This window comes from Solenopsis invicta, chromosome 4 (genome assembly GCF_016802725.1).
Source record: "Solenopsis invicta isolate M01_SB chromosome 4, UNIL_Sinv_3.0, whole genome shotgun sequence".
Lineage (NCBI taxonomy): Eukaryota > Metazoa > Arthropoda > Insecta > Hymenoptera > Formicidae > Solenopsis > Solenopsis invicta.
In genome coordinates, this window is record NC_052667.1 from 23,207,563 (window position 1) to 23,225,045 (window position 17,483).

Consider the following 17,483-nt stretch of genomic DNA (forward strand, 5'->3'; position numbering starts at 1 on the left):
CTCTGCGAATTTTTTATTCAATTTATTGTTTCTGGTCACTTTAAATATTTATTGAATTATTTATTTAGTATATGATAACATGGTAATCAAGGGAAAGGTAAATAACGCAATCTTATTAGCAGTTTTTTTTTAAACAGACTGATAATTACATTACACTTTTTTTATAATTATAACGATAACGTAATTTTTTTTAGTAACGGTAACGAATTTAACAGTAACTTTCATTGTTACATTTTACATTTTGCAACAATTTTTGTTGTGTACGTACTATATGTCGGTGTGTCTTTAATCTTTAATTGGTTTTTATAGTTTGTCATATTAAAATCATTTTAAGTATACTTTTAAGATGTCATAAACCAATCATATAGCTTTATTCAATATGAAATTATCACGTTAAAATTTTTACACACAACACTGAGAGTGCAGAAAGTATAAAACATTTTTTAATATACGACTTTACTTTTTATTAAAAGACATTAAAATTATAACTTAAAATGCATTTTTAATATTGTTTACAATTAAAACTATTATTTAAATTATAAATAGTTAATTTTTAATAAAATATTATCAGCAGTTGATAGAGTTATTTGTACATTTAATGATAGTTAAAATTTATTTTTAGTTTTAGGATTAAATTATGTTTTACATAGAAAAATTAAGTTTATTTAGCTCGCACATATTAGCATTTTTAAATATTATCGCAATGTAGCTGTAAATTTATCCTATTCTTCCGAATGCTATGATGCTATTTTTACCATTAAATGAAGTCTTTCATGTAACTTATCATCGGCTGGCAAAAGATCGCACAAATTATAAGAAAAGTTATAAAGATATGTTTTATAATATTACGTTAAACACCATAAATATATGAAGAACGGAAATTTATTTAAAAATAAAAAATTATAAATGAGACGAAAATTAAATTATAAATTATGTATATTAATTTAATATGTAATATACAAAATAATTTATTAATTTATATTAATTATATTAATTATTTATATTAATTAACAACTCATATTTTCAATTTTGTTTCTACACAAAACATTTCATATCTTCTTATTTCATTTTATTTATTCATTTTTAAGTATTTATAAAGTATGAAAAAAAAATGTTTTTAATCACACTTTTATTAACTAAATATATAAAGAACTTGTTTCTAAAATATTTTAAAGTTATGTTTTTAAAAAACAAAAATAAAAATTGGCCAATAAAAAAGTTATTGATTTTACTTCCGTATTTTCTGCTAATATTTGATTTAATATTATGAAGTTTTATAATATTATGCTTTTGTCCTCTCTATTAATATTGTATATAAATTCATATTTTCAAATATTTTATTTCTGTAAATTACTATTTTTGTAAATTGCAATCATAACTTTTTTCTTTTAAATTGAGTAATATTAGCAAACAAGGATGTATTTCTAGAGAATGAATTATACTGTTTTTTTTAATGATTCAATAAAATGATATTGAATAATTTGAATAAGTTGGTAGACTTATATTAATTTGTGCATATTTATAACTTTGATTTTCAAGAATCATTACTTTGAAGAAATAACTGTGACGTACAAAAAAGAAGCAACAATAGTGAAAATAAGAAACCATTAAGCCTTGGAAAGTGTTTTTCTGACAGAAACAATATATCTGGTACGATCATTAATTAACCAGGCATGCGCAGTTTTCCTTATGGAAAACCTGAAGAAAGCATTTCGATCAACGTGTATCTTGAGAACCGGTGCTAAGAGAAACCTTTGTTCATCATGGCAAGGATTTTCTTTTATCAACATAAATTGCGTATAAAATAGATTAACTAATGCTCATATTCATCGATTAATTATACAAATATAATATATATAACTTGATCAATACAATTATAATATTTTGATTTAGACTACAAATACAGCGTCAATGTATATTTATTTAGATACATCTGTGTGTGCACAATATGTTTGTCAAGTAAACTGCTAAAATTATTGAACTAACATGTTGATATTATTCTAATCATAGAACATCTGTTTAATTATTGGATTTTTTTCGGGAATTTAGCAGGTATTTGAAACTAGTGATCATTTTGCTTTTTAGAGTACTTCACACTTTAATCTGCAAATTTGTTTTATAAATTTCCAATTTATTTCCATCGCCGAGATTGTTTCCTGCGTGAAGAAGAAGAGAGTGAAAGTTTTGGTAACCCTTCCGGGAGAATCGGCAGACAATGGGAGTTAAGGTCAGAATGTCCAGTTACGTGAAACGCTGAGATCAAGAACCTGCAACCTGTATCATGTCATCCACCAGATATCTAGGCGTAGTCGTTAGCGCCAAATCTACAACCGTGTACACCCGTGCGAATGTACTGAGATCCTTTCACTTACCTCTTCCTTTCTTAGTCATCCTGGGTTTCCCCTGTCTCTCCCTCGTGTATTGCCCCTCACCCTTACGATGCCTCTGCGAGTTCTATGAACCGCGCGCGAAGAAAGTCGTTCAATCAAAGTCACTCTTTCTGCACTACTCCCCGGATCGCTGTTCCCACACCCTTGTCCGTTTGTAAGGACAATGGATCGCTCTTTCAGAATTTCGAAAAAACGGACCGTGCAATCAAGTCCTTGGTGCAAATATGACCTGGCAGTATTAATGATGCCTCGAAAGAGAGCAGAAACACGGATATAGATGCGTCAAAGAGGAATTATTTATTTCTCATTATTAATACTGACCTGATTATACATATTAAAAAAATGGAAATTGTAAAATTTAGAAAGAGAAATTGTTCATTATAAAATATTATTGCACAATTATGTATATCAGAGTTTCTGTCGCGAGAATTAAATATTAAACGCTCGGAGATAGACGAGTTAAGACTAATCAAAATTTTTTATCTGGCAATTTGCAAAGAAAAGATAGATAATTAAAATTTAAATTTTAAATAAGTGTCAGTCTATAAGCACACACCTACATTTATAATTACCGTCGTCATTAATCCTATATATAATGATTGATTGCAAGATGCGGCCGATAACGGAAAATACATAAACGCAATAAATATCACTGTATAAAATACGGTAAACTCGTTTCACGCGAGACCGTGCGTGACAGGCGATGTAGAGATACCGATGTCCAATATGCAAATATTTCTCATTTTTAAATGCAAATTGCATCCAATTAAGTATAGAGGATTATTGCGACGGATACGCAATGAAAATTTGGATCAAATCGCGTGGAAAACGTTACAAGTTTCGCTTGTTTACCTCGAGCGAGCGTTCACACGTTAAAGGCGATGATGTTGCAGCTTATAGTCTGCCACGCGACTTTTAGGCATCAATGAACATAGCCCGATTATCGTTGAACGCGGTCAATCATCCGTTCCGTACCACCGCGCCGCGTTAGTGCCGCGGTAAACGCAATTTTCAGACGCTACGCCGTTACAACGAGATCGAGAGATCCACCTTTCACACCGGATCGGATAATGCTCTCTTTGGCCGCGTCTTTTTCCGCCGCTTTTTTTCACCGCGAGCTTCTCCTTCACCCAGTTTTATTTGCTTTCCTTTCTTATGCGCGTACACCGGCCACTCTCACTGGAATCTAGTTGTAACCTGATTTTTTTAATACCGCGTATTGGCGTACGGTCAGGCGATACTCCTCTGGCGCATGGTTATTAATGTCTCTGAGTAAGTGACAAGACCGACATTAGATGTATAAGAGATATATAATCTAGTCCACGCTCTCCCCCTTCCACCAAACTCGTTTAATAATATTAATAATTTTGTGCCTCTATTTTTCTTTTGTGTCAGACTTGTCACTCCGATAAATCTGTCCTAAACACGTTCTAAAATTAACCGCCTTGTGCAAATTTCTTTGGGCACGTAGGTGTAATGCAATAAATTAGCGCCGTAATGCACACAGTAGCAAGTCCTTTCTACGGCAAAAAAAAAGATTTAAAATAATCAATTTTGTTTTGCGCGCGCATAATATCTTGGCTCAAACGTATGTGATAACATTACTCATTCTGATCAGATTATCATTTGACAATTTGCTTTCACGCGATTAAATCAAAGGTTGACACGGTTATACCGCAATAACATATATTACAAAACGTACATTAACTTCGTAATCGCTCCTGCGGACAGAAACAATTTCTCCTTGGATTATATTGCGAAATACGAGGGTTTAAATGCGTATCAGTGCGGCACTTTGTTGCAGAAAATCAGTGCATCTACTGATATTTCCATTTCATTTCACCGCTCGGCGATAAATATGCCGCAAAAGAAGAACACGTTTAGTGAAAAGGAAAATGACTTTCGTACGTGAATACACGTGTAAGACGACGATCAGTTCGTACGGGTGTTCAACCCGCACTGTGCTTGCTGATTATTATTATTTATCTCAACATACCTGCTGTAATTTAACATTCTATTGTACTTCCTTTTATTAAGAAATCGATAGGAATTTGCGAACAAATAAACAATCCGTAGAAAGTCGGGTCATCTTTCAATTATTGCAAAATATATCACTGTTTCTAATTAGTTCATGTACATATGTCAATCTCGAGCAACATTTCGTAAAAGTAACAAGTTCGATTAATTCAAATTATATATATATTTTTTTAAGATCAAAACAAAACTGTTGACAAGCGGTTTGTACAGAATTACAAAATGTATACAAATGCAGAAAATATTATTAGACACCAAAATTCACTTAAATCAGCAAAAGACTTGTCTTCCTATACTTATAATTTATCTGCTTCAAATTTATATTTTGAAGCAAGTTTTGACAATTCAACAGTTTTTAATACAAAATCCAATGTCCTAATGATGAATTTTTTGCTGTCACTATATTAATCATGATCGTAGTAATTACATCATAAGAATTGAGTTTCTGCCAAAGATCCAGATTCAAATCTACCCAGAACATTAGATTTTTAATCTAAGATAGTGACCGTGGCTTTATATATATATTTAATAGATTTAGAAGAATCTAAAACTGTAAAGTGTAAAATATGTAATATTTTGTTTTTTTAAGTGAGGGATTTAATTGCTTTCAAAAAACGTTTGTATTCTAAATATTTCGTTAGTAATTTGCATTATATGGAGACCATTTTCAGTCATAGTGAACCGACTTGAGAGAAATATAAATCATCCCTTTGTGACGACAAAATTGATTTGATCATCCAATGTAATTTATTATTTTTCTGTATCTATAGTAAATATCATAAATCCGCCGATTGAGAATCGCTGGTGATTGCAACGTCATGATCGGATCGAAAACAGGTTCTTACCTCGGTTGACTGGAATCATAGTTTCGATCTGGTAATTTCAAACTAGTAGGCTTGAACTAGACTAGTTTTCAATTTGTTCATCAGATATACGTGCATGCGTGCCAGTCCAGTTTCCACGAGAGATGATCGGATGAGCAAGGGAGGGGAAGAAAGCGTCATGTATAAAATCGAACTGCCTATCAGAACCTATCCGCAGTATCCCATCCGTTGTCCTGTTCATGCTCGTATTTCTCATCGCGACGTGTTCTGAAAAATGCTCCATCTGTCCTCAGTAAGTAGAAAAAGGCGGATAGGTGTTCCGAGTACCTCCCCGGGAGTCGCGTGGGAATCGCGGAAGCGGTGATTCACGGCGCCCGAGTTTCCCGCATGACTCGGTTCGCGCGCGAGTTCCGGCTTTACGGCGAACAATAGCGATGGAAAGTGATTGCCGATATTTCCATGCTTTCTGTGCGCGATGCAAGTACGGTATAACGCTCTCATAGATTCCGGATATCTTGTGCGCGGCGCGCAAGAATGATGATATCGAGTCCGACGTGTCGCCAGCAGCACTTTCCTCGGAAGGAAGAAAGGGCGCATTGCTGAATGTTTTTCTAAGTGTCCGCTCACGAATAAGATATTTCTTCGCGTTTCGCTGTTTTGCTCGACCGTTTATGTCGTTGAACTAAGTAATTGAAAGTTTCGATATACAGTAAAAAAAAGTGGTGATTCATTTAAATTTACACTTTGTTCAAAACTTAATATATAAATCGCACACACACATATATGTACATGTACCTGTATAAAGAATGTTTTAGTAACAAGAAATAATATGTTAATAAAGATTTATTTGCAAAAAGATTTTATATTTAAGCGTTTAAAATTTATTTCTTTTAACTACTACTTTTATATATACTTTTGTTACAATTTATTGTATAATTATTGCATGTTTTTTATAAATAAATTAAGTTTCGTTAATAAATAAAAATTTTGACGTTTTATTATTTTTCTTTTTATATTTATCTTTAGTAATAATTTACGTGTGAAATTAAAAATCAAGATTTTATGATTATAATAAAAAAATATTAATTCTATTATTTCAGGTACTTGTTGTATATTTATTAATTAAAGCGACGCTAGCAAGTTTTATAGAGAGTAATTCTGGATGGCACGGGTAAGTAAAAAGGAAATGAGAAGATTTTATAATTATATTTATTATTTTATAACATATTATTTTATATGTTTTATTGTGTATTGCAATTTCTAACTGTTGTTCTAATTTTGACAGAGTATCTAATTTTGGTGCTGCAAATTACAATTCTGGTAATCAGAACTTAAACCTTCATGAGGATTTTTCTTCATATTCCTCTTTTGGAAATGGTGGCGATATTCACATAGACGTAGATCAACAATTTAAGGGCAGTAATGTTCAATATACAATCGCTGAATCTATGCCGATCAGTCAGCACGTGGAAATTACAAAACCAGTGGCAGTGCCAGTTATAAAAAATATTGGTAAGATTGTGTAAATTATATTAGCAGCAAATTAAATAGAAAAAGTAGAATAAATGGAATATATGAAATCATTTAAAACTAAAAAAATTCTTAGAAGAAACAATTGTTTGATACTCAATATATAATAATAATAGTTATTTAATGTCTTATTATTATAGTATCAAAAAATATAAAAATCTTATATAGTTTGTTATATAATTTAAATGCATACCCGGGAAACAATTTTTTATATAATTATATTTAATTATATATAGTTATGTAGAATTATATATGGACATATACAACCCAAAAAAATAATATATACTCGTACATATATATATATATTTACTACGATTGTATATTATACATCCATTTATGTATAATTATATATATTTAAATATACATATTTTATATATAATTATATATATAAAACTTTTTCTTGGGTAGTTATATATTTTATAAATTTTTTAATATAATTTATATTATTTGGTAATTGATATGATTGATACCATGTAATAAATGTTCGCTCATGTTAAACTGAAATGCGTAATTTTTAATTTTTTAAGTGAAAGAAATATTAAAAACGTTATTGATTTATATTTTTTATTGATAGCTGGCAACGTAAATAAAGCAAAAATGTATTTCATGCATTAAGAACGCAATGGAAAAACCTGTTCACTGAATGCGATAGTCTTTCATTTCTGTCTTGTATTATCTGTGAAAGCAATATGTGCGAAAGTAATATTTATGAGAAAAATCTTATCTGATCGATTGAAATAGTATTTATGAAAAAAAATTTTTATCAACCTGATCGACATGCTCAAATTTTAGAAAAATTAAATTTCCATCTGAATTCTAAAGTACATTATGAAACTTTGATTACATTAAGTTTCATACACTGTATTTCCTATTTTCTAAAAATGTATGTTAGCAAAATTTTTCTAGAATATTATTAATTGAATTCTTTCATTTTTCTAATTTTAAATCATCTATTGGTAATTAACACACATACATATACATATATTAAATAATGCAATATCACAATTCTCTGATGTTATAAGACATAACGAGAATCATTTGATAAGTTCTTAGAAAATGTGTGAGATGGTGCCACTCTAACATTAAACTGATATGATGGTTGATGTCTATCATCCGTCAAAACCTTTACAAAGCCTTTCAGGCAGATTCGTCAACTATGTGACAGCTATCTAAAGTGAACTAAATTACTTTGGCTGTTTTTTTTTTAAATGGAAAAAATTGATATTTGATTATTATAATGTACATATAAAGTAAACTCCTTAATTATAACAAACTACTTAATTAATAAACTAGTTTTACTTTCTAAAAAGTAAAGAAAAGCAAATACAGTTTGTTGTCACAATATAATTAATTGACGGATTTGTGTGAAATAGTAGAGATTTGAAGGAGGATATACATCAACCATCATATCAGTTCGATATTTATGGTACCATATATTTTCTAAGAACTTATCAAACAATCTTTGTAATTTAGATAGTGATAACAAATGTATTGAAAAGTTAATTAATTTTACTCCATAGAAAATAATGATCTCTTATTTTATTTTTTCCATTATTTTTACATTAGATTCAGATTGATAAATATTTTATATCCTTGCAATTATTCTAAGCTTCTTCGATAGAATTAAAATTCTTTATACTTTAGAAAATCAATTGTAAAAAAACTTGTTAAAGGAGATTGTTAAAGGAGATTAATTTTTCTTCTGAACAACCTCGATACTTAAGAAACCATACAAGGGAGTAAATTATCACGTATCCTGATATTATAGGAGTCCCAGTGGCACAGCCCGTGTCGATACCCGTGCCTCATCCTATGGCGGTAGGCGTTGCTCAGCCCTATCCCGTACACGTGCCGATGGTCCAACCTGTCCCTGTACCGGTCGTGAAAACCATCGCAATTCCAGTGGAGAAGAAGATACCGTATCCGGTGGAGAAAATCATACCGGTGCCCGTGGAAAAGCCAGTGCCAATAACTATCGAAAAACACGTGCCCGTTCCAGTGGAGAAGCTATATCCGATTCACATACCAGTTTACAAGCACATTTTCCATCCAAGAAGAAAAATAAAGAAACGCGGTCGTAAAAGGAGGAAGAGATACTGAGGAAAGTTATGTTAAAGTTATTAGACGAGATTCCAGCGAATGACACGAATAACTGTTGATTCGTGAAACATTTTTTCGCCAAGCCGGATGACATTAAATAGCGATGTAGTAAACTCGTCTTTCTTGATATATAATGAGTCTTGCGTACAAAATTCGTTGTTATACTTGTTAACAACACGGCGAGAAGACAATATTCGTTTTCTTACCTGTTCTTGCATCATTGTTATGTTTTTATGTTTGTTGGCGTATCTTGTTCATTGTTACCAAATAATCTTACTTATTAGCGATTCCTTTATATTGTATAATAACATTTACCTCTTTGTATAGGTAAAATAAAGATGTAACGAAATGATGGTTATAATATTGAAGTAATAAAAATCCAAATGCAAATAGACAAGTAGATTATGTTTTCTAGAATTAATATAAAATTATTAATTTATCAAATGTTTATTCTAACCGAAAAACACAGATTCCTAGTTTTATTACTTGCTTATTAATATTTTTCTTGCATATATAATCATTATGGTTATTTAATTCTTCCTTGCACATATAATTATTATGGTTTTTTATATAAATTATTTTTTTTTAAGAATAATTTATATAGGATTTTAATAACAAAAGAGATGATGAATTATCCGAGATCCAAATAGTTTGTACGTGAAAAATAATACAAATTTGTATATAACGTATAACTGATATAACTACAGCATATATAGTAATTGTGTAATTTAGTAAGTTAGTGTACCTTCACTTCCTTTCATTTCCGTACAATTCGCTTGGACATGTTGTCTTAAATGAGATAATGAACTATAGAAATTTAGACATCAGCGATTGTGATTTTAGATCACTTCCCGGAAACTTGTATATCTTTACTTATGCTTTCAAATAACTTGTTTGATTTATTATTGTATAAAATTCGCTTTGGATTCGTCGGAAATGGTTACAGTTCAGTAAGTCAGCAATTTTATTCCTCTTCCTTAGCCTGAGGAAATCGAAGTATGAAAGTATTCATTTTGCTAATTGTGCTTTTTCGTATTTAATATTTTTTAACGGTTTACAAGAATTAAACATTCATTTGATAGTTGTCCTTAATATATAATTATGTACAAATTAAAACATGCACTCACAATATCTAATTGTCATTTTGTATTGAAAATTATATCGTGTTACATAATAATAATTTTGACAAATTGTAATAAAAATTTTCACTTTTTTAGTTTTATTATTTAAAAAAAAAAGAAATTAAAATTTTGTTACTTCCTTTTTCGAGGAGAAGATTCTGCAACGATAGAATCCCCCTAGGCTTTTGAAAGTTTAAAGGAAAATTCCACGAATCAGGAGCGGCACGCATATCAGCTCACCGAGAGGTCTATGTTTTCTTGCTAATTATCATAATAATAAAACATTAGTGCATAAAGTAACTAGGTATATCGTCCACACATTTGTTATGCTCTCTTCACATATAGTTAAAGTGCGTGCATTAAAATTAGTCTTTCGTTTTTTTTGTGATTAAATCGCACATTTGTGACATATGATATTTATCAATTTTGCTTGAAATAATGAGACTACAGATGTGAAAGAATAAAAAGCACATAAATTGCATTTTTTCATTATATTAAATATCTTTTATTGTTAATATTTCTTAAACCACAAATAATTTTATAAAAATTGAAAATTGTATGTAACGCAGTAGTTTTGAAGAAAAACATTTTGGAATATTTGTTCTATTAATTATTTCGCTAAATGTAAAGAGACGATTTCGTTATGATACTAAATATGTAATCAAATTACTGTATGTGTCAAATAATAATCGCATAATCTTATATAGGCAAATTAAGTGCGTTTTTGGAATCAATCAGAATAAATGTTTGTTCCGTCAACAGCGGAAGACATCTTTTTCATGGTACATTAACGGCACCGTAAAAGCGATAATAAAAGTCGGTTTTAAAACATCGGTTTTAAAACGTGGAATTAGGATATCTAAATGAACTGTGGAAATTAACCGTCTCACGACGAACGACGTGCAAATTTAGCGGCTTCTCCATATGAAACGTTGGCGACGGCGAGCGCAGGCGACGGAGTAGTAGTAGGCAGTAAACCCGGTGAACGTGGAAATCCGCGTTCGTAGACGCTCACCCGTTTACAACGGAATAGGAAATGTCCGATTCGTTGTCAATGTGAAGGCCGCGAGGACGCGGTCAATTATTTTCATGCTCGCGCCGAGTAGACTGCAGCGAAACAATTGCACCGGGCGGGTATAATTCGCCGCAGTGAGAAGCGAGACGAAATCACATCGTCTACAGTGAAAGGCCCCACGGTATATTAAGACGAGAAATAGCCGAAGATGTATCAGTCGTTCGAGAGACTTGCGCTACAAGCGACTACTTGAAGCGCACTAATAGAGACACGTGGGAGGATGAACGGAATCGTAAGTACCGAGTAAATTGCTCAATCACAGAAAACGCAGTTAAAAATGTGACAAGTTTGGAGCGCCGAATCAAAGTTGGATCATAAATTTACTTAATTTCTGTCAAGATCGTGTCAATCTTATCGTACTTCAATATGTAATTTTTAGGGTTTAATAATTTCTTCCGTATCACACTGATGATATCCTCGGTATATCTATCGTATATGTAAATTATGCAAAGATAAAATTAATTATCCTTATAGAAGGACAGACCAAAAATTTTTTATGATTCTAAGTATTGTTAAATGATGGATATTTTTGCGAATTGCTATCGCACTTTCAAATCTCCTCTTTTAATTTACGATTTATAGGTGCTGCTTTCTTTGGTGTCCTTGGCCGCGGCCACGCCAGTGTTCGTGAACCAAGATGAAGGAGGGCACTACATGTTGCAGTTATTTAGCGGCCAGTACGCGATCGATCGATCCGATCAGGAGATCTCCGGTACTTCCGGCGGCGCCGGTGGTTTCTACGGGGGTGGTGGCTACGGGGGTGGCTACGGGGGTGGCTACGGCGGAGGTAATGAGGGTGGTCACGTGGCCAGCTACGAGGGCGGTGATGTCGGGGGTGGCCACGGGGGCGGTGATCTCGGGGGTAGCCACGGGGGCGGTGGTTTCGATGCTGGTTCCTCCGGCGGGCATTTAGAGTCCGGCGGTGGTTTCGATGGTGGTCATCAAGATTACTCTTCCGGCGGCGGATTCGACGGTGGTCACGGCGGTGACGAAGGCGGCCATGGAATCTCGCTGGACAGCGGGCATAATTACATTCACAGTGTTCCCATCTCCGAGCACGTCGAAGTGACAAAGCCTGTGGCCGTGCCAGTCTACAAGCACATCGGTAACTACGTGCAATATTACTTTCCGCGCTACGATCTGTACTTGAAAGTCGTGGAATCGGGAGTTATGGCGCTATAAAGAAGTCGTCTCCTTTATTAATAATTATGGAAATTGAATTTTGAGTCCATAATTAATATTACTGTTGGCTGTTTATGCGTCAGCGGTTGAAAGTCAAAGACTTGCTATTTTTAAATACATGTGTGACCAAAAGTTATACAGTTTTTAGCCAATTATCTTCTTGTTTTGTATAAAAAAAAAGAAACTTGAAAGGGGGTATCATTTTCTTTATCAGCATAAATTTCAACAGGTTAAAGACCTTCAAGTATTTTTTCCGCTCGCTAAATTATATTCATAATCTAAAGACGTATTTCTCATCTCTCTCTCAAATCATTTTTTTTTTTCAGGTGTACCGGTTCCAAAATCAGTGCCGATAGCTGTGCCGCATCCGGTAGCAGTTGGCGTCCCGCAACCTTATCCCGTTCATGTTCCCGTACCGAAGCACATTCCCATACAAGTTGTGAAGACGATAGCGGTCCCGGTAGAGAAGAAGGTGCCTTATCCCGTGGAGAAGCACATACCGGTCCCCATCGAGAAGCCAGTTCCCATCACAATCGAGAAGCACATCCCTGTCCCGGTCGTGAAGCCGTATCCCATCAAAATTCCCGTCTACAAGACGATTTACCACCATGCGAAGAAGCATTAAAGCGTACCTGTGGCGTGGAGGATTTTCATGGATAGGAAAAAAGGCGGCTCGGAAGTGACCCTCAGCAATCTTTCAATCGCAAATTTTCAATTAAAGCACATTAGAGATATTGGCCCATGTGCGATCGAGAGAGCGAGAAGATGCTTACTCTGTATGAAAATATCTTCTTGCTCACACGATGAACGGCAGCCGTACGTTTGTTCGTAAACAAACGCTATGTCTGAAAAATAATTACGTACAGCTAAATAATCTACCGAGTGCTCGGGGATTGCTTAGAAGTAATTTCAGCCGCATTAGCTACTAGTAGTTTGTTCAAAACTTATACGATAGTACTTTGCTTATTATTGTGTAAGAATTGACTTGAACACTGAACTGACGTTCCCGTCCTAATCCTCGTAGCAATTATTCGCCGATGTTCTGCCAAAAGGAGAAAGTTGACGAAAAACAGCCCATGTTCGCTCCATGGTCGAGCGCGCTCTTTGATTCCGATTTATTTTTTTTGTATATACGCGCATTTGTAAGCGTCGGCGCAACCGGCGCGTTGTTGAGCCACTTTTTTATGTTTTGTTGTTCTGTTGCGTTTTTGAATAAAATGCTTACAAAACTGAGTATACTCGTTGTTTTTATTCAGTGAAAGTCTGTCGCCGAGACTTTTTACTATTTTACGTGTAGCGTCAGAAAGTGCTAAGATAAATTAAGATAACGAGCTCTCTTTCTCTTCTTCTTGGATATTAGTATCATTATTACTACTATTGCTCGCAATAATGATAAGTGATCCGAAGGTGCTTGAAATCTGACATTAGCGAAATTTATAATAATATGGACGATACAAATATTTGTTTCGATTAATTAACAACTGATCGTTTAATTTTAATTTTCCTTTTAATTAAGTGAACACATGAATATTCGAAATACAAAAATTACATTCTAATTTTTATATATTATATTTTTATATTATTTTATTATTTTGTATTTTTATTATGTTATTTTTATATTGTGTTTTATACCATTTAATATATCATCTCATTTCTTTTCTAAATTATTACGTGTCCATTATCTTTTCTTCAAGCTATTGAAAACTGTCAATTTAAATTTCTTTGACTCGCGAGCAAAAAGTAATCTTTCAATTTCTAGAGCAGAAAGAACAATTTTTCTGTATCTAAAAATAGCTATAGATACAGATCAGACAATAAGTTTGTCAGATTCCTAAAATAATTACGTAGAACGTTTGAACTGGTTCCTAGAATGTCAAAAATTTTTGCACCTGTTTTGATTTCATCATTATTGAGTTACATAATTATTTTGATGGTCAACAAAATTATTTTTGGATCTGCAGCTATATTTTTAAATATTTGAGAGTTGTCGAATACGTATCATTTATAAATTATTTTTATTATATTTCCCATTTGATATATGTATGATTTAATATGTATGTGCATATTGATTTCTATTTTACGCAAATGATCGTATTTGTAGTAATTGTAACTTAATATTTCGAGTAGCCATTATTACAATGTTTACCTTTCATAAATAACAAGTTAATTAATTATAAACCTTTTACAATCACTTTGCTTTAACCTAAATTAAAAATATCAAATTTATGAATTAAAATAATTAAAAATATAAAAAATTATTAACTAATATATTTTTTATTAATAAGTTATTGAAAAGAGATCAAATGTATGTTAATTAATAAATAATAAATAATGAAAGGTAAGGTGGTTAAATTATAAATAATTTGAATTTTTTTTTACAGCTGATATATTTTTATTTGTATCAATTTTAATTTTACTATTATGATTACTATTAATATTATTTTTATTGTAATAAAATATGTACGATTTTTAGGAAATTTGATAGATTCTATGAAAATATATCGATTTAGCTTTTAAAACTGTTGGAAATATATATGTACAATGAATTTAAAATATTCTTTTAAGACAATAGATCTTTTTTTATAAAAATATAAATTCAGTACAAAATTGCATAATTGCATTATCAACCATATATATTGATAAAAAATTAACATCAGTTGTACCTAATTTTTTAAAATGTTATTAATATTTAGTAATTTATCTCCAGTTTAGCAAAATCGTTCTTTCCATGTAAAATTTGATCATTTTAATGAAGGTAACTCGCTGCAAATTTGCGTCGATAATGGTAATAGCAGCCAAACAAGCATCGATTACAGTCCGTATGCGTTCCACTACAGGTCGTAGAGTGTGAGAAGTGCCCGTGACAGGCTTTCACTGTGATTTTCGATAAAAGCGCAGGAATTCCATGGAAAGTAGACGTTAGACAGATTGATTCGCCCGCGATGGACGGGATCATCGTGGTCACATGCAACAAATCATCCATGACATTGGCAGCGTCGTTGTATCTAACAAGATTAATCCATCGATTCTTGTGTTTTGTAACAAAAAATAACCGAGAAAATGACTCACAAATAAATATTCACGTTTGCAGGATAAAAAAACTCTTCAGAAGAAATAAGAAAGCAATTGAAAGATTGTACTGCTTTTTAAAGTTGCTATTTAAAATATAACAACGCATTTTTTAAACGCTGCATTCTGTTTTTTTAAAAATATTATTGTCTATCTATAACAATATAAAATTTTTCGAGGCTTAAGAAAATATATTTTGTAACTTTTTAAACAAAGCTTTTGTTGACTAATCTTGCATTAATATTAGGATAAAAAGGAAATATTTTTGATACAAATTTTAATCAAAGTACATCAAGTCACGTTTAAGATTAAGACAAGGAAATTAGATTTATACGTAAAAATTCATGTACGAGACAGTGAGGAAGTAAGACGATAATGTATAATTATAGACGGAGTAGCAAGTATTAGATGTTATGCAATATTTACGCGTAATAGTGATTGCAAACGAACAGTTCCTCAATCGTGAAATCTATAGCATCTGCGGTGGGGTCATTACAAAGAGCAGCGAGTGGGGTTGCTTGTTCTCTCTGTGCGGGCGGTATATAAAGTGACGATCAAAAGAATCTGTCCGAGTAGACAATCTATTCATTGACGATAGAGATAACTTAGCTAAGGAATGAAAAAAATTGTACGTAAAGGCCCATCTCGGTTAGGTAATAAAATCGTATTTAAACTCGTGCTTAACAATCATTACATCAATTTGCTTGTACCTAAATGGATTCACGAAATGCATTTTGTGAAACTTGTGCAACGAATAATTTACTTAGAGGTCGACAATAGTGAAGATGAGTCGCGTTAGTTGCAGTCTCGGTGATGTTTCATGTTTAAGATTGTGCTGTTGGGAGTCGTCGCCTGCTCCTACAGTTCCGATTGGGACTTTGGAAATCATGGCGGTGGCGGGCTTACGTTGGGGGAAATTTCCGTAGACCATCATGACTTGGGAGCTTTTAACCTGGGAGGAACAGGTTTGAAACATTTATTTTTTATTGCCCATTTAATACTGAATGCGTTTTCTAATACATATACATATATATAAAATTTATATGCGAACGATAACATCGTAGCCAGGAATTGATTTATCGCAATAATTATAGCATATGACTGCAGCTCACGTAAGTGTCTTATATATCGACCTAATAAATAAATACTGACAAATGGTTTTGAATTTTAGAAAGTCATTCCTTAGATTTTTTGGGAGACCATTTGCCAACAAAAGTCAGTGATTGGCATTTGGGGATCGGCGGTCTTCACGGAGCCAATGTCATTCCCATTATTAAACATATCGGTAATGCAAAATGCACAAGCTTTATTAATGCATACTTTCACATTTGAATATTATTAGATAAAAGTGTATGGTGTATTCACTGTGTATGGTGTTTATAAGAAATTGATAATAACGTAAACTGATAGATTAACTTTACTGCAACAAAAAAATTAAAAGTGCACGAAGTGCATCGATTGATTCATATAGATTTGATTAATATTTTAATATTACATAATATTAAATAAATGATTAAAATATATGTATAAGAAATTTTGTGTTATTTTATCGCTTTAAAACTACTAAATTTGTTTTCTTTTTTTTGTCTTATTTTTTATTTCATTGATGATAGGCGTCCCGACGATAAAAAAAGTCCCGATTAGCGTACCACATCCGGTGGTGGAAACAGTTCCGCAGCCTTATCCCCTTCATGTGCTAGTACCGAAACCCGTACCGTTCGAGGTAAAGCGATAATTGCCTTCATAAAGTCACGTATAGTTTCCACTCCCTTTGCTGTTGTCTCAAAGCAGCCTCTTGTCTTTACAGGTGGAAAAGCATGTGTTTAAGACCGTCGAGAAGAAGGTGCCGACGCCCGTCGAGAAAATAATTCCGGTTAAGGTCGAGAAGCCTGTGCCGTTTCACGTGGTGAAGCACGTGCCTGTACCGGTCGAAAAGCCGTTTCCGATCAAAATTCCGATCTACAAGACCATCGTGCATACAGTCAAGCATTGATTTCTCATGTTAAAATGTGTTTTTCTCTATTTGTTGTTGATATATTCTTTTTTACTCCGTATATCCGGTTGAAGATATGTACAACGGTGCGAGAAGACGAAATGTTTCGCTTCTGTACAGCACTGTAGAACAGTTATTTATTAAAACGTTTGCACTGATGGAATA

At 32.6% G+C, this 17,483-nt stretch overlaps 3 protein-coding genes across 3 annotated transcripts; all 3 read left to right on the top strand.

The window, feature by feature from the left end:
* The first annotated feature begins 5,394 nt into the window (after positions 1–5,394).
* Positions 5,395–9,030, top strand: LOC105194930 (zinc finger protein 512B-like). Its single transcript, XM_026136390.2, has 4 exons — positions 5,395–5,540; positions 6,349–6,419; positions 6,534–6,760; positions 8,547–9,030. The coding sequence occupies exons 1-4, from the start codon at positions 5,523–5,525 to the stop codon at positions 8,876–8,878; spliced, it is 648 nt and encodes a 215-aa protein (XP_025992175.1). The 5' UTR covers positions 5,395–5,522; the 3' UTR covers positions 8,879–9,030.
* Positions 9,031–11,198: 2,168 nt separating this feature from the next.
* On the top strand, positions 11,199–13,490 carry LOC113004109 (glycine-rich cell wall structural protein-like). The gene is made up of 3 exons (XM_026136379.2): positions 11,199–11,306; positions 11,657–12,179; positions 12,583–13,490. Exons 1-3 carry the CDS (start codon positions 11,295–11,297, stop codon positions 12,879–12,881), a joined length of 834 nt encoding a protein of 277 aa, XP_025992164.1. The 5' UTR covers positions 11,199–11,294; the 3' UTR covers positions 12,882–13,490.
* A 2,364-nt stretch (positions 13,491–15,854) lies between these two features.
* Positions 15,855–17,483, top strand: LOC105194909. The gene is made up of 5 exons (XM_011160045.3): positions 15,855–15,953; positions 16,155–16,290; positions 16,497–16,610; positions 16,939–17,048; positions 17,133–17,483. The coding sequence occupies exons 1-5, from the start codon at positions 15,942–15,944 to the stop codon at positions 17,316–17,318; spliced, it is 558 nt and encodes a 185-aa protein (XP_011158347.1). The 5' UTR covers positions 15,855–15,941; the 3' UTR covers positions 17,319–17,483.